General features: G+C 41.1%; 2 protein-coding genes across 2 annotated transcripts in view; one reads left to right on the top strand and one right to left on the bottom strand.

Annotated features, from left to right (window-relative positions):
* The first annotated feature begins 529 nt into the window (after window positions 1-529).
* Window positions 530-18,559, top strand: ap4e1 (adaptor related protein complex 4 subunit epsilon 1). Its single transcript, XM_053642426.1, has 21 exons — window positions 530-944; window positions 1,099-1,170; window positions 1,599-1,722; window positions 1,815-1,888; window positions 4,039-4,160; window positions 4,235-4,394; window positions 4,583-4,749; window positions 5,815-5,888; window positions 6,065-6,187; window positions 6,478-6,587; window positions 7,432-7,571; window positions 8,311-8,423; window positions 8,528-8,646; window positions 10,841-11,137; window positions 11,643-11,754; window positions 12,523-12,661; window positions 12,880-13,126; window positions 15,024-15,593; window positions 16,012-16,202; window positions 17,565-17,725; window positions 17,898-18,559. Exons 1-21 carry the CDS (start codon window positions 804-806, stop codon window positions 18,056-18,058), a joined length of 3,417 nt encoding a protein of 1,138 aa, XP_053498401.1. The 5' UTR covers window positions 530-803; the 3' UTR covers window positions 18,059-18,559.
* Window positions 18,560-18,906: 347 nt separating this feature from the next.
* Window positions 18,907-21,522, bottom strand: part of LOC128618683 (brain aromatase) — a 5,416-nt gene continuing 2,800 nt past the window's right edge. Inside the window, exons 5-9 of the mRNA XM_053642428.1 lie at window positions 21,474-21,522; window positions 21,272-21,383; window positions 20,175-20,337; window positions 19,672-19,916; window positions 18,907-19,415 (exon numbers count right to left, since the gene is read on the bottom strand). The exon at window positions 21,474-21,522 is cut by the window's right edge and continues 66 nt beyond it. Coding sequence (XP_053498403.1) covers window positions 19,167-19,415; window positions 19,672-19,916; window positions 20,175-20,337; window positions 21,272-21,383; window positions 21,474-21,522 — 818 coding nt within the window. The 3' untranslated portion in view covers window positions 18,907-19,166. The remainder of the gene's footprint in view (window positions 19,416-19,671; window positions 19,917-20,174; window positions 20,338-21,271; window positions 21,384-21,473) is intronic.

Here is a 21,522-nt window from a genome sequence, read left to right on the forward strand (position 1 = left end):
TTTTTGACATGGACATTTTTGTCCTTTATGGACCTGAGTGATAGGGTTTTTATGTTTTTGTTTTAATCTGACACTGCATAGAAAACACGAATGCATCAGAATTAATGTTGTTGTTAATCACCGACACATCCAAGACTGGAATAATCAAAGAAAAAAAAAATCTGATTAGCATTTAGTATATGGAAAATAATTACTATTTTTCTTTTTAAAAAATAAAAATAAATAAAAATCTGTGGCACTATGTAAACAAACAAGCAGTCAAAGGGTTACAATTCTGAAAATTAATGAATGTTTGGTAATTATGAAAAAAAAATCTACGTCAGTGAAAGTGGAAAAAAAGATTAATATATAATATTTTTATGACAGTTTTTAGACATGGACATTTTTTAATAACTTTTTTTTAATTGACGCACAAGGGTTAATCCAGCAGGTGTCGCTAGAAACCATTTTGCTTGAATTCGCCACAGAACAAGAGAAGAAGAAAAGACAGGATATGACACTGCGTTCTGCTGTCAAACCCGGGCTGAATCCCAAATACCTCTCTAGTGCACTAGTTAAAAGGGATGCAAATCGTTGCTCCATGCCCTACATAGTGCACCCTTACAGGGGACAGGAAGGTGTTTGGGATTGAACCAGCGGCTAGTTTCAGTGGTGTAAACATTTCTCCTTTTACAGTGTCCAGCTCCTTTATGTCCATTTTAAAGCTGTTTATTTGGGGGGGACGTTTGTGTAGTTCGTGTCCGAAAGAAGGAAGGGCCCGAAAGAAGAGGGCTGCTTTGTAATTGGTGCTTTTCCGAGCTGCGATGAGTGATGTTGTTGAGAAGACCCTCAGTGCTCTCCCGGGTCTGCTGTCGCTGGATTCTCAGCCTGGAGCCTCCAAACTTTCACCCACCTCCAAATTAGGACACCTGGTCAGAAACATCACTGAGCTGACATCCAAAAATGTGAGTGTTTACCATCATGTCTCCTTCTCTGACACTGACACAGACACAGTGCCTTATTTATTGTTAATTAATTCATTAATTGATTGATTGATTGATTACTTTTCTGTCATCAGCCTGGAGCAGTGAAGTGCTAACTCATCATTCTTGTTTTCAGGAAGAAGAGAAGCTCATCACTAAAGAGCTGGCTGCTATTAAAGATCAGATATCATCACCTTCTACTACAATGGTGAACTTTGGTGCTTTATAGCCCTGATGCCTGTCTGTTTGCCTGTCTGTCTGCCTGTCTGTCTGCCTGTCTGTTTGCCTGTCTGTTTGCCTGTCTGTTTGCCTGTCTGTTTGCCTGTCTGCCTGCCTATCTGCCTGTCTGCCTGCCTATCTGCCTGTCTGACTGCCTGTCTGCCTTCCTGTCTGTCTGTCTGCCTGTCTGTCTGCCTGCCTGTCTGTCTGTCTGCCTATCTGTCTGCCTGTCTGTCTGCCTGCCTGTCTGTCTGTCTGCCTGTCTGTTTGCCTGTCTGCCTGTCTGTTTACCTGTCTGTCTGCCTGTCTGCCTGCCTGTCTGCCTGTCTGTCTGCCTGCCTGTCTGTCTGTCTGCTGTTGTAGACTCCTTGCACCATACATTTCACAGTTTGTTTATATATTAATTTTCCTGTTCAGAGACAAATGAGGGAGCTGATGGTGAGAGCCATGTATTGCGAGATGCTCGGATATGAAGCCTCTTTTGCTTACATCCATGCCATCAAACTGGCTCAGCAAGGCACAGTACTGGAGAAGAGAGTTGGTATGTTACGCAAAATTAATATCAGTCAGGATGCTTGATGATCATCTGGAGCTGATTTTCCGCTCGGTGTGCTTGTGTTCATGTGATCGCAGGTTACCTGGCAGTGTCACTGTTTCTTAACGAGAGTCATGAACTGCTGTTACTGCTGGTCAATACTGTTTTAAAGGTGGGTATGTTTATTGGTTTCATTACATACCGGAATATATGTATATAATAATAATAATATACATATATTCATACACACTACTGGTCAAGTTTAGACACACTCATTCTTTATTTTTATTTTTCCCCCCCACAATTTAGAAGAATAATAATAAAGTCATCAAAACTCTGGAGTAACACAAATGGAACTATGGGAATTATTTTGTGATAAAAAAAAAAAAATCCAAAATAAATCTACATAATTTAATATTTTAGCATCTTCAAAGTCAACACTTTTTGCCTAGAGTTTCCAGAAATGTATTCTTGGCGTTTTCGCGACCGATTTCTTGAGAAATTTCCCTGAGATGCTTTTTAAACAGTATTAAAGGAGTTCACACCGACGCTGGACTCTTATCGGCTGCTTTTCGGAATATTTCGCTCTGTTTTTTTTGTAAATAAAAATCTCTCTCTAATAACTATTCATTATAACTCATTCAAATAAATGTAATCTTATCGCACTACTTTATCTCCGTGTATGATTTAGAGTGGGCGGATTCTAGATCTAACGACCCGTATATAAAATAACTTCTTAAAATAAATTCTTCACGCTGCAAACATCAATGACAGCTTTAACTCGTCAACGCTGGGATGTGACCATGGTATAAGCGGGATAAACCACGGCTAGGCGTGCGTTACGCCGTTTTAACGCACTCCGCTTCGCATCGGCTGGTTCTTTTCTTCTACGTCGTGCATTAAAAACGTGTAATGCACACCTAGCCGTGGATTATCCCCTTATATAAAGCACGGGTTATCAACATGGGGGCTGCAACTGCGCCACTAAAAAAAAAATAAATAATGGGGTATAATAACACACTATAGTCATGATTAGATTCATGATACCGGTTTGACGATTTCAATCCGATTCTCAGAACATTTTGAATAAAATTTGAAGGAAGAAAAATGATGACTGAATGAAACGACTCCTTTTTTTAATTTCTTAATCAATGCAAAACGGTGTGCATTTTTGTCTGTATAAAACGAAATAAATCCGAAATGGCTATGAACAGAGGTTTGTAAACAAAATGTACGACAGGTTGACCATATTTTAAAAAGAAATAAATGTATAAATTATCTACAAAAAAATCTGATCGAATAAATCATGTGTCCTGGGGACCTGGGAAAATGATCGACTGAAGCATAATGAGCTCTGTAGCAGGACTAGAGCTCCAAAGTCAGCTAAAATGTCCGGTTTCCACAGCCTTTGGTGGTGTTTGAAAGCTACTGAAGAGTTCTCTTTAACCGTAATGTGGTTGGGTCTTAAAACATATAATATGATAGAAATTTCATATGATGGTACTTGAAGGGATTTCTGTGTAACACAATCTTTAGTTTTGCAAACTGCCAGCAAAACAGTAGCGTTGCATTCTCAAAAAAAAAAAGTTTATTTAATGCAAGTTCAATAACATGTTTATTTAATGTCTATAACAGAACAACATAATTCAACACAGATAAAGAAATCTGTAAAATGTCCTGTACTAGAAGTCGACCGATAGTGGATTTTACCGATAACCAGGTTGGGCAGTTTTTAAAATTGATACTGGATGAAAACATAACACTAAAAAATAAACAGTACTGACTGTGCCATGAGAATGTACTGTACTTTTTTTTTTAAATGAAATAAATATGATTAATAAACTAATAATAAATATAAAAATAAGATATACATTCAAACTGAACCAAAATAACACTCCAGAAAACAAATTAAAAAAAAAAAAAAAGAGCCATCCAAAATGAATAAAAAAACACTTTAAATATCACAACAAAAATTGTCAGTGTTTTTATTTCGCCTCTAGAGGCCGCTCTCGTACTGTATAATGACAGCAGACCTTCTCAGCTGCTCCCGCAACGGACGCAACCGGGAAAAACTATAGGTGATAACCCATCGTTTCAGCAATCGGCAAAACTGATCAATCAGTCGAACTCTATTCTGTACAACCTTTAACAATTTGCAGAATGTTAACATCTAATCAGTTTTATAATAAAAATACTGAAGATTCCTGTGATATGACAATATGATTGTGACGCAGTTTATTATATGACCGATCCCTAGTGCGGAAGCTGGTCATCTGTGTAAATACATAAATAAACTTTAAAGCATAACTTTATTATTTACAGGATCTGCAAAGCACCAACCTCATTGAGGTCTGCATGGCTCTGACTGTTGTAAGTCAGATATTTCCCAAAGACATGATCCCGTCCATTCTGCCCCTGGTAGAAGAGAAGCTGTCTCATCAAAAGTAAGCAATCAAATCCGATCGAACTAATGAGTTTCGAGTGCATGTCCTTGCTCATGTCCGGCATGTGTTTTTAGGGAAATCATTAGACGGAAAGCCGTACTTGCTTTGTACAAGTTCTACCTGATCGCTCCGAACCAAGTGCAGCATATTCACAGCAAGTTTCGGAAAGCCTTGTGTGACAAAGATCCTGGAGTCATGATGTCCTCGTTACACATCTACCTACGGATGATTAAGGTCTTCACTTCTTCACAGGATTTCCTTCCTCTCTCCATATGAATAGAAACATTTAGCTGCATGTGATAGAACTCTTCATTGAGAATATAATATATGAGTCACTTTTATAGCCCGTATATTCGGCAGCTTTTTTACCCCTCCCTGTTTGCTGCAGTAACCGTGACCCATTACGTCTGACTTGTTTTCAGGAGAACCCGGACAATTACAAGGAGCTGACGAGCAGCTTTGTAACCATCTTGAGGCAGGTGATTGGAGGGAAGCTGCCAATGGACTTTAATTACCACAGTATCCCCGCTCCGTGGCTGCAGATCCAGCTGCTCCGCATCGTGTCTCTGCTGGGGAAAGAGGACCAGAGGTACACCCTGGAGCTGAAACAGACACTGTCTGAACGCAATACTGACTTAATTATATAGAAATACATTTTACACCACTTTTATACCACAGCGCTGTTGAAATCTTGATTCTGATTGGCTAGAAAATGTTGACCCTGACAGTCGTTCCAGCTGAAAGCGAATCACAGGTTTATATTCATGCTCTCATGCAGTCTCATACAATGTGTTATCACTTCTATAATCACAACAAGGAAAAGCTTCATATACATTCGCTGAGCACTTTATTAGGAACGCTATACTAATACTGGGTCGGGGTTCCATTTGCTCTCAAAACAGCCTCAATTCTTCATGGCATGGACTCCACAAGATGTTGGAGACGTTCCTTTGCGATTCTGGTCCATGTTCACGCAATTCCTGCAGATGTTTTTTCATGCTGTGAATCTCCACAATCTACCACATCCCAAAGGTGATGTGGTATTTAGATGCGGTGACTGGGAAGGCCACCGAAGAACACCGAACTCATCGTTAATGAAACCAGTTTGAGACGAGTTTCTCTTTGTGACATCATGCACTCATCGCAGAAGTGGAAACCGATGTGGTCTTCTGTTGTTGTAGCCCATCATCCATCTCAAGGGTCGACGTGTTGTGCGTTCTGAGATGCTTTTCTGCTCACCACAGTTCTACAGAGTGGTTATCTGAGTTTCTCTCTCTCTCTCTCTCTCTCTCTCTCGTGCCAGCGCTCGCGACTCCTTTCATAAATGTTAAATAAATGTCTCCTGACAAAAACTTCAACGAGTGCACAATTTTCTTTGTTAAACATCAGAACACATTTTTAAAAATCTGTATACTGTCAGTCTTGGATTATGTGGAGCGTAATGTCACGTCAGAAACGTTAACGTATTAGGGCTGTTGTACGAAAATACTACACCCAATCGGATCGGAGAGTTCGACCGCGCTGTGGTACGATTTCCTCTAACGGCACGTTCTGTTGTGTTTTATTCCTTACACACTGCTTTCTATAACCATGCTTCCAAGCTGTTCGTTTACAAATCAAGCTCGGTGCTAAATGATGCTTTTCACGCCCCTAGCACGAGCGAGCTGATGTACGAGGTCTTGGATGAGTCTCTGCGCCGAGCGGAAACGAACCACAACATTACTTATGGTAAGTTTTCCTCAGACTGAATTTTGTGTTGTAAATTATTAGTGACATGCCTTGCTTTGACTGGCCATATATATATATATATATATATATATATATATATATATATATATATATATATATATATATATATAGATATAGATATATAATATATATAAAATTATATTTTCCTTCCCCAGCAATTCTGTATGAGTGTGTTAAGGCGATCTATACCGTATACCCTAAAGCCGAGCTGCTGGAAAAAGCAGCGAGGTGCATCGGAAACTTTGTGCTGTCTCCGAAGATCAACCTGAAGTACCTGGGTAAAGTACATATCTTTTTTTTGTCCCCCCTCTCCTCTCGTCTGACTCTCATTCTCTCGAGAGCTTTTAGAACTAATGTCCAAACCACACACTTACTGTGTAAATGTTCTGTTTGTCTTCTCTCTCGCTCTCTCTCTCGCTCGCTCTCTCTCTCACTCGCTCTCTCTCTCTCTCTCGCCCTCGCTCTCGCCCTCGCTCTCTCTCTCGCCCTCGCCCTCGCTCTCTCTCTCTCTCTCGCCCTCTCTCTCTCGCTCTCCCTCTCTTTCTCTCTCGCTCTCTGAAAACTACAGGGTTGAAAGCTTTAACATACGTGGTTCAGTATGATGCCAACCTCGCTCTGCAGCACCAGATGACTATTATCGAATGTTTGGATCACTCAGACCTCATCATCAAGAGAGAGGTGAGGGATTCAAAATGCAGCTCTCATTTTATTCTAGCAAAGTAACACCTGTATGAACTCTTCTTCTTTTAGAGAAAACACACTCCACCCCCCCCCCCCCCCCCCCACACACGCACACACAGATAAGCTTGAATGCTTTTCTGTTGCGCCACTCAGGAGCCCCTTCATGTAAGTAATTAATATAACTGTGAGGTTAGATAAGTCACATGAGTTGTTTTCTGCTGCAGAGATTTGTCAAGTACTTAAATATCCCCTGTAGTTTTAGTACTTGTAATAAGGGCTTAAAACCCGGGTCGACATCTGAAACGTCGTCTCCCAGTTGAAGACGTCTGCTCTCCTGGAAATCTCTCTCAAGACACTCATGGTCTGTTAGTTAATGCAAGGGCAGGAGTACCCAGGTATTAGAGAAGAAAGGCAACAAATCTTATTTCTGGGAAGCTATTATTAGTCATTTATGAAGAATAGCAGACTATATTTTCAGCCTTTGATCATATCCACAACACGGGGCGGCTGTGGTTCAGGTGGTAGAGCGGGTTCTCCACTAATCGTAGGGTTGGCGGTTCGATTCCCGGCCCACGTGACTCCACATACAGAAGTGTCCTTGGGCAAGACACTGAACCCCAAATTGCTCTCGATGGCAAGTTAGCGCCTTGTATGGCAGCTCTGCTACCATTGGTGTGTGTGTGAGTGTGTGAATGGGTGAATGAGACACAGTGTAAAGCGCTTTGAATAAAAGATCTATATAAGTGCGCCATTTACTATTTAAGAATGTTATTTAGCGTTGCGTATCTCATTCCCATCCTCTCTACTCCTCCACCTCCTCCTCCTCTTTTCTTTCCCTCAGACTTTAGAGCTGCTCTTCAGGATCACGAACGCTCAGAACGTCACCGTGATCGTGGAGAAAATGTTGGGATTCCTCCGGCTTTGTAACGATAACTACACCATCGTCGATCTTGTGGGAAAAGTGGCCGAGTTGGCTGAAAAATATCCTTTTATTGTCGCAAGAAGTTCCCTTCTATATGGAGGACCAAAGATTATTTTAGAAAGATTATGTACGTCCGTTAAATATAAGCATACCTGTATAGTCTGGTGTATAGTGTAGTATAGTATGGTGCATTTCTGGGTTATAGTCAATAACTGAGATTTTGAGCGCAGACATAGAGGGATGACGTATAGGTGTGTTTGTATGTTTTCGAAACACCGATTTTCAAAATTATTGGCACTCTCACGATGAATATTTTATGACACTTGACTTGGAGAGAATAACAGCTCTTCCTGTAACGTCAAAGCTTGGAGATGTTTGTAGAGGGTCAGCGTCCATCTGCCTCTTTTGTGTTGAAAATTTTCGTGTGTGTGTGTGTGTGTGTGTGTCCCATAGTAATAGATGATGAAGGGATTTTACAGGTGTGCTGTTTCATATTTATACTCCATTGAAACAGTTATAGAGTTCCTTGGGATTGAGAGTACATGGAAAAATAATATTCATTTTTTCAAGAATGAGAATTTTGTTTTATTTTTATTTAAAATATTATTAGATGGTTCTTTTAATTCTCCTAGTGCTTGAGTGGAAAAAGGTATTTATTTGATATTCATACAATAATCTTTGTTGATTTGTAAGAAGGTTGCCAATACTTTTGGCAGACGCCGTGAATGTTTTGAAGTATACAAGGTGATGTAGGTTATGGACGGTTTTTGTGGGTATGTTCCTATAAAAGTGCTGTACGTATGCTCCAGATAACGAGTGGTTCATTCAGACTATGAACGCAGTGTTCTCTCTCGGTGGTGACCTGATGCAGCCGGATATCCCCAACAACTTCCTCAGGCTGCTGGAAGAGGGTAAAACTGCATCCAGTACACTTTCAGAAGCTCGTTTCTTTGGCGTTGGGAACAGGACGGGGTGAAGAGCCGTCTGGTTTGACTTTGGTAGGTGTGTGTTTCAGGTTCAGACGTGGAGGAGGAGGACCGGCAGCTCAGGCTGTATGCAGTGGACTCGTATATGGCAGTGCTGAAGGGCGACTGTTCTCACCTGCCCCAGTGTTTCCTACAAGTCATCAGCTGGGTGGGTACACACACACACACACACGGACACACACACGGACACAGACATGCACACGCACGCACATACACACACATATGCGCACGGACGCACACGTATACACACGCACAGAGACAGAGACCCACACACACAGGGACAAACACAGAGACACAGACAGATGCACAGAGACAGACAGACGCACAGAGACCGACAGGCGCACAGACACACACACAGACACAGACGCACAGAGACCCACACACACAGGGACAAACACAGAGACACAGACATGCACAGAGACAGACAGACACACAGAGACAGACAGGCGTACAGAGACAGACAGGCGTACAGAGACAGACAGACGCACAGAGACCGACAGGCGCACAGACACACACACAGGCACAGACGCACAGAGACAGAGACCCACACACACAGGGACAAACACAGAGACAGACAGACACGCAGAGACAGACAGACACGCAGAGACAGACAGACACGCAGAGACAGACAGGCGTACAGAGACAGACAGGCGTACAGAGACAGACAGGCGCACAGAGACAGACAGGCGCACAGAGACACAGACACACAAGGACAGAGACAGACAGACAGATACAGACAGACAGATACAGAGACGCGCACACACAGAGACCGACACACCCACACACACACACACAGGGACAGACACAGACACACAGAGATACAGACACAAAGACACACACACACACACAGACACACACAGCTTCTATTACTCTTAGAAATGGCATGATGCCACTTTATATTTTCCGACACCGGAGCCTTGAATATCAGCCGAGATCAACACCCTTCCATTATTTTTCTTCACAAAACTAATCAAAATATTTACAGTTGTTTTAAATGAAGGGAAAAAAGTAGCTAAAACATGACTCATACAAAGTTACAGCATTTTTTAATTCAGTTACACTCTCTTACAAACATCGCAAAACGCATTGAGTATATGGAAATATTTTCCAGTTCCAATAAAAATAAAGACCTTTAATGTGAGGAACTGCCGCACAGCTGACACGGTAGCAACTCCCACATAGTGTGTTTGCTCTCCTGAAAATAGCTCACTGGTTGTTCACGTTGTCATGGTTAACGTTAGGCCACATGGCTCCTGCTATCACATGACCTATTTAAACCTGCTTTATGTTGGTGTGCTTTGATATTTCAGACTATATTTGTTACAGGATTGAATCGAATTAGTTTCTTCTTTTTCCGATATTTGATCCACTTTTTTGTTCTTTTTCTTTTTCTTCCCTGGTGTTGGCCTGATACCAATCCTGTGTCTGATTGCTGTCATTTCTAATTATTATCTTCATATATATATATACTGTACATATGTTTCGTATGTATACATACTCCCAAACTAAATCTCAGTATCCAAAAAAAAAACAAAAAAAAAACCCCACTATGTGGTCAAAAGTTTGTGGACACTTGATCACCAAACCCATATGTGTTCCTTCCTTCAATGATTGGAAGCACACAATTGTGTAGGATGTCTTTGTTTTGCTGTAGAATTACAAGAGGCCCAAACTTATTCCAGCATGACAGTGCTCCTGCGAGCTCCATGAAGACATGGTTTGCCAAGGTTGGTGCGGAAGAACTCGAGTGTCCTATACAGACTCCTGACCTCAACCCCACTGAACACCTTTGGGATGAACTGGAAAGCCGACTGCATCCCAGACCTCCTCACCCGACTGCATCCCAGACCTCCTCACCCGACATCAGTACCTGACAGTACCTCACTAACGCTCGTGTAGATGAATGAACACAAATCCCCACGGCAACGCTCCAAAATCTAATGGAAAGCCTTCCTAGAAGAGCGGAGGTTATTATAACAGCAAAAGGGGGGATAAATCTGGAACAGGATGCTCAACAAGCACATATGGTTGTGATGGTCAGGTGTCCACATACTTTTGCCCCCCCCCAAATTCATAAGACATATATTAGAAATAACAAAGTCTGTGTCTGTCTGTCTCTCACCTTCATGATCTCAACTATAATGAGGTATATTACCTACCACGCTCGGCTTATTCTCTCTCTCTCTCTCTTTCTTATTAGCCATGCAAGGAACCTGTGAGGAACATTGTTTATATTCAAATAGCAAAAACTTTGGACTCATATGAAGACTCATATATTTTGAAATTGCTTTTCAGAGATGTTTTTTTCCGAGTAACCCCATTTTTCCGTGTTCTGTTATCAGGTGCTCGGAGAGTACTCCTGCATGAGGGAAGGCCTGGATCAGCGTGAGGTCGTGGCGCTCCTGAAGAAGCTGTTGGAGCAGAGAGGAGTGAGCTCAGAGACCAGGAGCTGGGTGCTGTGTGCTCTCACTAAGCTGTGTACGAGCTCTGGATCTGCAGAGCTGGTACTGGAGCTGGCAGAGAGCTCGGCCTCGTCCCTGGACACGGTGCTGCGCCAGCAGGCTTATGAGCTTCTGTGTCTCAGCCGGGACTCGCAGCTCCACGCTCGGGTACTGCACCAATCCAGAGCCAGCACGCAGGTGAGGATCATCTATTAGAATTCAATTTCCTAGCTTTCACTTCAGAATTGAATCGAATTTTGTTATTCAGTTAACTCTTTGGCTATTTTATCATTTATTTTTATATCATTGTATTTAGTTTTTACTTTATCTGTAATTTGCTTTTGCTCAGCTTTATATTTCTTTCTTTATATTTATATAATGTTTTTCTGATTTTTTTTTATTCTACATTTCTATGTTCTATTTATGAAAATATTTGTTATTTATTTTAAAATTTTGTTTTTTTTCTTTCCCCTTTGTTTGCGTTACTTGTTTGTTTTGTATTCCGTTTATTTTAATTGCCCGTTCTTTTTTGCGTACACCTTTAAGCATTTGATTTTATTCGATTTAGAAAATTGCAACATGAATAAAGTCATTATTGTTATTATTAAAACCCATTCATCAAAGGCGAAACCTTTTTTTTTTTTTTTTTTTTTTTTTTTGCCGTGTGTGTGTGTGTGTGTGTGTGTGTGTGTGTGAGACACAGGTGGACTCCTCTCTCTCATTTCTGGATGGGTTTGTATCTGAAGCTCTAGCTGCAGGAGCTGCTCCGTATAAACCCCCTCATCAGAGACAGGAAGAGCTGTGTCAGCAGAGAGGTACTGCCATGCTCTGAACCCTATGTTTCATGATTACCTTCTTGCATGATTAAGTATGCTGTGTAGCACTACAGGAAAAGTGTGAACAAATTTAACGTTGCTGTGTAGAGTTCTATAGAAGGCCGTAGACAAAATAAAAAATAACAGAAATACCCAAACCTACGCTACCGGTCAAAAGTTTGTGGACGCTCGGCTGAGATGTTTCTCATGATCTTAAAAAGCTTGTGATCTGAAGGTGTGTGATTAAATGTGTGAAATCGGTGTTGTAAACAAAAATATAATCGTGCCGACGTTTTAGAAAACTAGCTTTTTTTTAAACGGACGACTCGGAGCGAAATATTCCGAAAAGCAGCCGATAAGAGTCCGGCGTCGGTGTGAACTCCTTTTAATACTGTTTAAAAAAGCATCTCAGGGGAAATTCCTCAAGAGATCGGGTGAGAAAACGCCAAGAATACATTTCTGGAAACTCTAGGCGAAAAGGGCGTCTACTTTGAAGATGCTAAAATATGAAATTATTTTGATTTATTTAGTATTTTTTGATCACAACATAATTCCCATAGTTCCATTTGTGTTACTCCAGAGTGTTGATGACTTTATTATTATTCTAAAATGTGAAAAAAAATGAAAATAAATAAAGAATGAGTGTGTCTAAACTTTTGACCGGTAGTGTGTATGTATATGAAGTGTTCTAATGGCGTGAATAATTTGTTGATGGGGAATAAGAGAACGCCCAACAAGACGCCGTTTCTTTTCTGCGTTTCTCCCTAGCACTGAGTTTGGAGCCGTACGGACTGTCTCTGCCTGTGGGCATGTCCTCTTGTACGCTCGCAGACAGACAGTCTCCAACTCTCCTGTCTGTGAGTTCTGGCCTCTCTGGTAACAGCACTGAACCATCCCTTAGGACAGGGTGAGTATGAACTTGCAGACATATATAGACCTCCACCCCAGATCAACACCATTTTAGCTTGAGGTTAGTTGTGTATTTCTGTAGTATATTTTCCTTATTGTCAGTCATCAAGCGTTTCAAATCATCATGTCACGTTATACCTATACGAGTGAGGGAAATTCTTGGGTTTCTTGTGATGTGTTACTTATCGTTTCTATAGTAATAAGTTTTGTTTACAGAGCGAGCACGCTCGTGTTGGACGGTGTGAAGAGGGTGTGGGGGAAGGAGGGTTATCTGTCTCAGAAAGAGTCTTCAGAAACCTCGGCGGTTGTAGACGAGCTGAAGAGTGTACTTCAGTCATGCAACCAGGAAGTGGCTACACACGCTCCCCAGCCCCAGCCTGAGCCTCCACACGTGGACCAGGAGAAGCAGCAGCTGGCGACGTCTCTGTTTGTTGGACTGGGCTCTCAAAACTCCATATCTCTGGTGGGTTTACTGTAAATGTAAACACTTTTCTACCACACAGTACAGTACGGCATGGCTCGGTAAACTAACAGCTATCCTGTATTTGTTGATGTTTCCACTGCCAAGGAATTTGCTTCGTGACTAAGTACCTGCTTTGAATTTGATTAACCTTCCTGCCTACGTCAGTCAAGCCAGGACATAGGGGTGGAGCTCGAAATAGACCCCAGCAATTGGTTAGTGTCCAGATGATTCCACTTTTCCTCTGGACAGTACAGTACAGTACAGACAGTACAGGAATAGTTGTGTAACTCGGTTTCTTTAAACTCTCTGGGTCTCGTGTTTAAAAATTCACCCTGTAAAAAGGGGCACGTGACATCCATTGATCAGCCATAACATTAAAACCACTGGCAGGTGAAGTGAATAACCCTGATTTTCATGTTACAAAGGCACGTGTCAAGCGGTGGGATATATTTATTAGACAGCAAGTGAACGGTCAGTTCTCGAAGTTGATGTGTTGGAAGCAGGAAAAATGGGCAAGTGTAAGGATCTGAGCGAGTTTGACAAGGGATAAATTGTGATGGTTAGATGACCGGGTCAGAGCATCTCCAAAACGCCAGCAAAAAAAAAAAGTGTGTAATGCACATTTATTGGAATCAGCTGGAGGGTTTAATGCCTTTTATACCGTAGTGCTGTTAAGGTGATGATTAAATTTGTATAAAAGCAGGGCTCTGGCGGTAGTGTTTGCTCCAAGGCAGATATCAGGTTTATATTAATGCGCTTGTTCCGATACGTTTTCATTTCTGTAGTAATGACCTGTGCAGCTGTTTTTATTGTTTTTTAAGTTTTCTCCTTGGGCCTAAAACTGAGGCTGGTATAGAAACAAATTTACATTTATTCATTTAGCAGACGCTTTTATCCAAAGCGACTTACAAATGAGAAAATACAAGCAAAGCGATATATCAAGCGGAGAACAATACAAGTAGTGCTACCATACAAGATTTATTAATTGAGTTCCAGAAGAAGCAAAGTGCACAGAGTAGACGTGTAAGTGCCAGAGTAAGTTTGTTTTTTTAATGGGATGGTTAGGTGTTCACGGAAGAGGTGGGTCTTTAGCTGTTTTTTTTTTTGAAACTCCACAACATTAAATGTAATTGAATGATTAAACATTGAATGATTAAAAACATAATACATGCTGTCCAGGGAGAGCCATATCTCACTGCAGTTCTTACCTGGTTTCCCACTGAAGCTAAGCAGGGTTGAGCCTGGCTAGTACTTGGATGGGAGACCTCCTGGGGAAAGCTAAGGTTGCTGCTGGAAGTGGTATTGGTGAGGCCAGCAGGGGGTGCTCACCCTGTGGTCTGTGTGGGTCCTAATGCCCCAGTATAGTGACGGGGCACTATAGTGTAAAAACAGCACCACTTTTGGATGAGACGTTAAACCGAGGTCCTGACTCTCTGTGGCCATTATAAATCCAGGACACTTATCATAAATGAGTAGGAGTATAACCCCGGTGTCCTGGTGAAATTCCCCCATTGGCCCCTTAATAATCTCCATCTCTGAATTGGCTACATCACTCTCTCCTCTCCACTAATAGCTGGTGTGTGGTGGATGTTCTGGCGCACTATGGCTGCTGTCACAATCATCCAGGTGGACCCTACACACTAGTGGTGGTTGAGGAGATCCCCCGATACTATGTAAAGCACTTTGAGTGTCGAGAAAAGCGCTATATAAATGTAACTGTAATTATGTAAATAATTTTCTGTGTAATTTTTCTTTGTTATTAGAGGAATAAAACATTTCAGGATGTGCTAATATAAGAAAAAAAATACACTTGGGTAGTACAACACAATTATTCTCCAATACCAGCATGTGCCGTTGTGTTTTATTTATATACTTATTGATGTTCTCTCCGGGTCAGTTGGAGAAAACTGAGGCTCCAGCTCCTCGATTCAGACGTAAACACCGCCACCACGAGTCAGCAGCATCATCATCATCATCATCGAGCACCAGAGAGGCATCCACGGACTCCTCCCAGTCTTCCCGGCGCAGGACGGACGCCTTATACGACGGCTTGCTGGAAGAGGAGCCGGTTACACACCCGCAGGACTCAAACCACACGTCTACCCTGATGTCCACTACAGTTAACGGCAGCTGTGATACGACGCGGCCCAGCCAGACAACCAATGGTTTGGGTGAAAATGAAGCAGACACTGCTGATAGGCTGCTGATCAGACCTGACGCTCCAGCGGACCAAGCCTCAGTAGCACCTCAAAATGGTTGTCCTGATACCACTGTTCTACACTTACCGTCTGAATTGGAAGACCTGCCTCGCTCTGACGTTATCAGCTTGACCTCTGACCCCCACCTGTCTGTCTCTTGCTGCCGCGTCTACAGAGAAGATGCTCTGCTGCTTGTGCTGTTCGTCTGCAACACCACAGAGACGCCGCTCCGCGATGTCGCCGTTGAACTGAGCTGTGAGGAGCTGGAGGTATGGAGTGACGGAGCTGTGAGGGAGTTTATTGTTTAAAAGACTCGAATCGAATCATATAAAGATAGTATGTGTTTGTTTAGCTGCATTAAATCAGACCATGTGTTTTGAATATTATTTACACACACTGATGCAGTCCAGCAGTTAGTTTTCTTGTGATATATATATATATATATATATATATATATATATATATATATATATATATATATATATATATATATATATATATATAATTAAATGCCAGTACAATGCTAGTTATTTCATCAGTAACATTTAACGATTTTTATCCGATCATTCAGAAAAAGAGCAGAATTGGAGTTTTTTTTACCTTAAAAAATGATTGCCTGCATTTTATGACAAATTGACCAGATATCCAAATGAACATATTAACTCTTACACATTCGACTCCCTAAAGATGGCGAGTCTAAGAGGAAACGTGATGGAGCGTTTGGACGGCAGGGATTCATCAGTGTGCCGTTACACTCTGCTGATGGAGAGACCTCACATTCAAGTGACCTTCAGAGGAGCGGTGTTGTACCAAACACAGTCCGGACATTCACACACTCTGCTGTTCTCTGGCCATCTCTCCACTGCTGACTTCATAAGGCATGACCTGCACACGCCAGAACAGTGCTTTACATGATCTGAACCACGGGCCTCGTTTACCAAGCGGGAGACGAACGGATTTATTCGTGAACCGTTCGTCCGAGCGTGTACGCAGGAAATGTGGCATTCTTGAAAATCACGTAAACTCCTTCGTATCCAAGCCGTGCTCCTGAGTGCGTGTAAATTTACACCGAAGACGACTAACTCGCGTACACCTCGACCCGATCGACATCAAATCATAGAATTTTGCATGAATGACAGCGATTTTATGTACGGAATATGCTGTCGAGTTTAAATAGCTTTTTTTTTTAAACTTACATTTAGAGAATTTATTTACTTATTTATCATATCATTTACTCTACATATCGAAGTTCTTTGGAGTGTCTATCAAAACCGCATCCTTACCCTGGTTCACTAGGTCAGGGTACCATCGAGTAACTAAGAGTACCATCGAGAACATTATTTGAAAACCAGTCGTTTTATATTATTGGGATTAATTAAAGAATCTGAAATAAAAAAAAGGGTGCCAATACAAATGAAACACACCATACAATTTGGACAAAAGAAATGGCACCGTATAACGGGAAGACGAGGCGGTCTGTCCTCGCATGGACCCAAATCTTAAACAGTGCCTCAGCCGATGGAAGATTTAGTGCTCGCTTAATTATTATTATTATTATTATTATTATTATTATTATTATCATGATTATATGTATATAGGTGTGTGTGTGTGTGTGTACATATAATATTAAATATTATTTTTATATATATATATATATATATATATACACATACACACACACACACACACACACATATATATATATATATATATATATATATATATATATATATATACATATATATATATATACATATATATATATATATATATATATATATATATATATATATATATATATATATATATATAATATATTATTGGCATAGAAGTGAGTCAAAATATCTTCCACTGCTGCCTTTCAGCTTTCAGACTTGAAAGCTCGTTTTGTGGGCGTCGCCGAATGCAAATGAGCTGTGTGGGCAGTGCGAGTATGAAGAAAATCAGGGTTTCTGAAACTTTTTGTGAAAACTTTTTATTTGGCTTGCACAAACATTTACACACAACTTTACTAAAAGATTGATAAACGAGGCCCAGTGATTTTAGCATTTTAGCATGAAACCATTTAATCAAAAACGTTTTGTATGAACGATCACTGTGTGAAATTTGGTTATATATGATGTTTCTTTTTCTATATTTAACGATATAGGTCGAAAACTCAGGTTGTGGTGTAAAAAAACCTATTTTGAGTTCTTTAAACGTACATATAAAGTGTTTGTTTGTTGTTGTTTTCCCGATAGGCCCCTGATGCTGAGCACAGAGGAGTATGGTAAATTGTGGCTGTCCTTCTCTAATGATGTGAAGCAGAACCTGAAACTGCTGACCGGTGCTAGAGGACCTCTCATTACCACTCTCGACGCTCTTCAGGAAAGCCTCCGGCTACACACGGTGCACATCATCGGTAAGACGAGTTCATTACTATTTGAAATGTCAGACTAAGCACCTCCTGGCTGAAGATGATTCTCCGACTTGGTTGCAAAGAGCGTCTCGCGTTGTCAGTTCTAGCTGCATTTCTTTTAATATTTTATAAGTTCATAGTATTTTCCAGCGCTTAATGGCGTGTGTATGTTCAGGTTCAGAGGGCATCGTGGCCTGTCGTCTGCTGAGTGGCGCCCCCTGTCTGATGCACTGTCGTGTACACGGCTCCTCTCTGGCTGTATGGCTGCGTTCTCCTCTGAATGCTTTCCCTGACTGTCTCCTCTATCACTGCCAGAGAGTCCTGCAAGAACCCTGAGCATCAGCAACTCTATGCATCAGTCCTCAACTGAAATGTCTTACAATCTTCCTGCTAACTCGGTATGATTTGAAGATTATGAACGAAGAAGCCTGTCCGTGGATGTGACGAGATCTTCCTTGAAGTAACGACCGACTGTAAAGCAATACATCGGCTGTCTTTCTTTAATGAACTGCTTTATAATCCTAATGGTATTTTTTTCTTTCTTTTGTAATTGAACCTAATTCCTGAGCTAAGGTGATGTCACACTAATGGTGTATATCAAAAAAGAAAATATATATATATATTTATTGTTTTTCAAACTTTAAACCTTTCTTTCTTTGTCTTTTCATTCCCTTTCTGTCCTTGCGCTTATGAACGGACACATTGAAAATGCACACGTTTCGTTTGTTACTGTTTTAATTACAGCAGTATTTGTTATGAAAGACCATTAATGAAGGAGCCATGTCTTCCTTTATGACTGTAGAGGAAATATATTTTATAAAAACGCTATAAACACTATATATGCGGACAAGCGAGTTATGTTACCATTTAAAAATAATAATAATTACTATTGGTGGTTTATTACTGATGACATACATGAGTAGATTTTCTTAAAACAGGTGCGTGTAGTATGCAAGAAAACGTGTTGTTATATTCTGGATAATTTCACTAACAAGTTCAAAATATAGAGTATTTTACTAGATGTAGCAGATCTGTGCTGTAGGTAGGAGAAACACTAGGAGGACGTGTACACTAACCAAACCACATATTCACGTTAGAACATAAAAAAATTCCAGGTTTCTTGTTTTTCTAACACTTTATACCATAATAGTCTAAGCATAATAATATGATGAGAGGAGGGTTGGGGGGGGGGGGTGGAATTTGGAAGTATTTAAACCTTTTCCCACAAAAATGAAATATTTAATTATTAATTATTCACTAGTTTCAAACCATGTTACCTTTTAGTTGTTTAATTTTCCAAGTTCTCTTTTCTGTTGATCTGCGTTTTGCCACAAGTTACTGAGTCACGTAGGCAGATTGAAAAGACGGAGAGAAAAAAAAAATGAGGTTGCAACATAGTCATAATTACTTGATGGGAATGATGTCTTCCCAATCCAGAGGCTGTTTATTGCTTGTCTGGGCTTCGTTTGCGTGGTATGAACCTCATGGCCAGGCTCTGTGTGTCCTCCTCTATGGGCTGCTGTGAGAGGTTGTTGGTTTGCCTGATGGTGCTGACGGTACAGCCGGGCTGAGGACACACCGTGTACTGCGACAGAAGCGTCACCAGTACAGCCTTCATCATCACCATAGCTATGTGCTTCCCCACACAGGCACGTGGTCCACAGCCAAATGGCTGGAAGAAACGACTCGGCACCTGTTAGTTCAGGAGTACAGATCATTATCATCGGTTTTTTCTTTTTTTTTTTTTAAACAAATGAATTAAACAGCAGGTTGACATTACTGCAACGAGAAAGGGCTTGTAAGTATTATTAAATAGTTTTGCATGCACTTGGGTATCGTTTGTACATGAAAGTCAATCCAAAGACAAATGATTTTAAAGGCAAAGTGTTTTAAACCTAATTTCGCCTTCGTGGATTTATTCCCATAAATGCAACCCACGTCGTAATTACATTGTTCTCGAAGTTCTCCAAGCTGAATTCGTTGGCTTTGGGGAAGAACTCTGCGCTCTTGTGCAGCCGGCCAATGTTCAGAATGATGTTTGTCCCTTTGGCCACCCTGTAGCCTTCGATGAAGTCGTCGTCTAGCGCTCGCCTCATGATGAAATCCACCACAGGATGGAACCGCAAAGACTCCTTTATAAAACTCTCCATCACTGTCAACTTCTGCAGCTCAGCCGGCTCCACCTCCCGTCCACCTGTAAACACGGGTAGGTGTTTTTTCTCTAATTATTTAAAAAGTCATTATAAGTTTTATACATACTACTCGCTAGGCAATTTCATCGATTTTTACTGTGGAATTAGTTTGATTGTATCCAAACATGCTCCATGCTGTGATCTTTTGTGAGAAACACTACACCTACAAGGAAGGGAGGGAGGGGGCTACAGAATTAACGTTACTTTTGATGCTTTATATACTTCTGCGACTAAAAACTACCATGAGCTGAGAGTGTTACCTAGGACATTGTGCATCTCCTGCAGTATACACTGCTCCACTTCTGGCTTCTGCTTCAACAGCACCAGCATGAAGAACAGACTGATGGACAGAGTGTCCGGCGCCGCTATCACCATCTCCAACACACACTGCCTCACATCATCTTCTGACATCTCTCCATGATCCTGATGGAGATACGCAAACAACGTCAGCATTGAATAACATACTCCAGGACGTGCTGTTATAGGAAAATAATCCACGATGGAGTGATGTGATGCCTTCTGCTTATCACCTCAAGATTTTTTTTTTCCAGTAACAGCACATCCCAAAGTGTTTTTTGTTTGTTTGTTTGTTTGTTTGTTTGTTTGTTTGTTTGTTTTACCTCTTATACCACAGCAATTGGCCAATGATTAAAATTTTTGTGAATGTATTAAAAGAACAACTTTTTCCCCCAGTTAATGTTGCGGAACATTCGGGAAACATGTTCGTTGCTGTTATCACTTTCATAATAGCAGCTCTAAACAATCATACCAGTCCCCAGCCTTTCATTTTTTTTTTCTCTCTTGAAGTGGATAAGACCAAAAATAGAGCTTATCCAGTTACTGAAAACTGAGTGACCGCTTTACTTCTGAGCGTTCCAAGAACAAGCCTTTATTTGTCACATATACCTTACAGCACAGTGAAACTTTTTTCACATATCCCAGCTTGTTAGGAAGCTGGGGTCAGAGTGCAGGGTCAGCCGAGGTATCGTGCACCTGGAGCAGACAGGGTTAAGGGGCTTGATCCCAAAACCTGCTGATCAGTAATCCAGAGCCTTAACCGTTGAGCCACTACTGCTTTACCCCACTATGTAATACTGACACTGAAGATTCCTTCAAAAATGCTAAATACACATCTTAAAGAAAGCTTCACCATATCAACACTTGCACGCATTATTGTCTGCATCTGACGGAGCACACCTGTGATGTGTCTTAAAGCTGCAATGACTGTCAGAGTTGCTGTTATGGAAGATTAATCAGCACCTTCCGACCAATCAGAAGGGAGAACTGAACAGTGCTGTGGCATAAATCTGTCTTTAATTGTGGCACACATTCAGGAATTTTACAGCACAAACAAAACCTGAGCAAATATCAACTCGGTTGCAAAGTCAGTCTCTCCCAGTTTTTCCATGCCATTGATGGCTTTCCGCTTTTCCTCCACGAGCCTCCCCATCTCCTCTTGTAGCTCCTTTCTACAACAGAGTAACTCTGGTTAGAATGTAGCACTCCAAATAAGGAACTGAATATAATAAACATGTTTTAGATTTTTGTGGAGAACCAACGCTGCTTGGTGATGCTTTTTATACATCCAGTGTAGATGGAAAAAAATGT

This window comes from Ictalurus furcatus, chromosome 14, assembly GCF_023375685.1.
Source record: "Ictalurus furcatus strain D&B chromosome 14, Billie_1.0, whole genome shotgun sequence".
NCBI lineage: Eukaryota > Metazoa > Chordata > Actinopteri > Siluriformes > Ictaluridae > Ictalurus > Ictalurus furcatus.

Bases quoted from the DNA above. Each gene is read 5' to 3' on its own strand.
- ap4e1 (XM_053642426.1), top strand. From the start codon at position 804: ATGAGTGATGTTGTTGAGAAGACCCTCAGTGCTCTCCCGGGTCTGCTG. The intron at 1,889-4,038 runs GTGGGTATGTTT...TATTATTTACAG, and splicing joins TGGTCAATACTGTTTTAAAG to GATCTGCAAAGCACCAACCT. The intron at 8,647-10,840 runs GTGGGTACACAC...TTCTGTTATCAG, and splicing joins TCCTACAAGTCATCAGCTGG to GTGCTCGGAGAGTACTCCTG.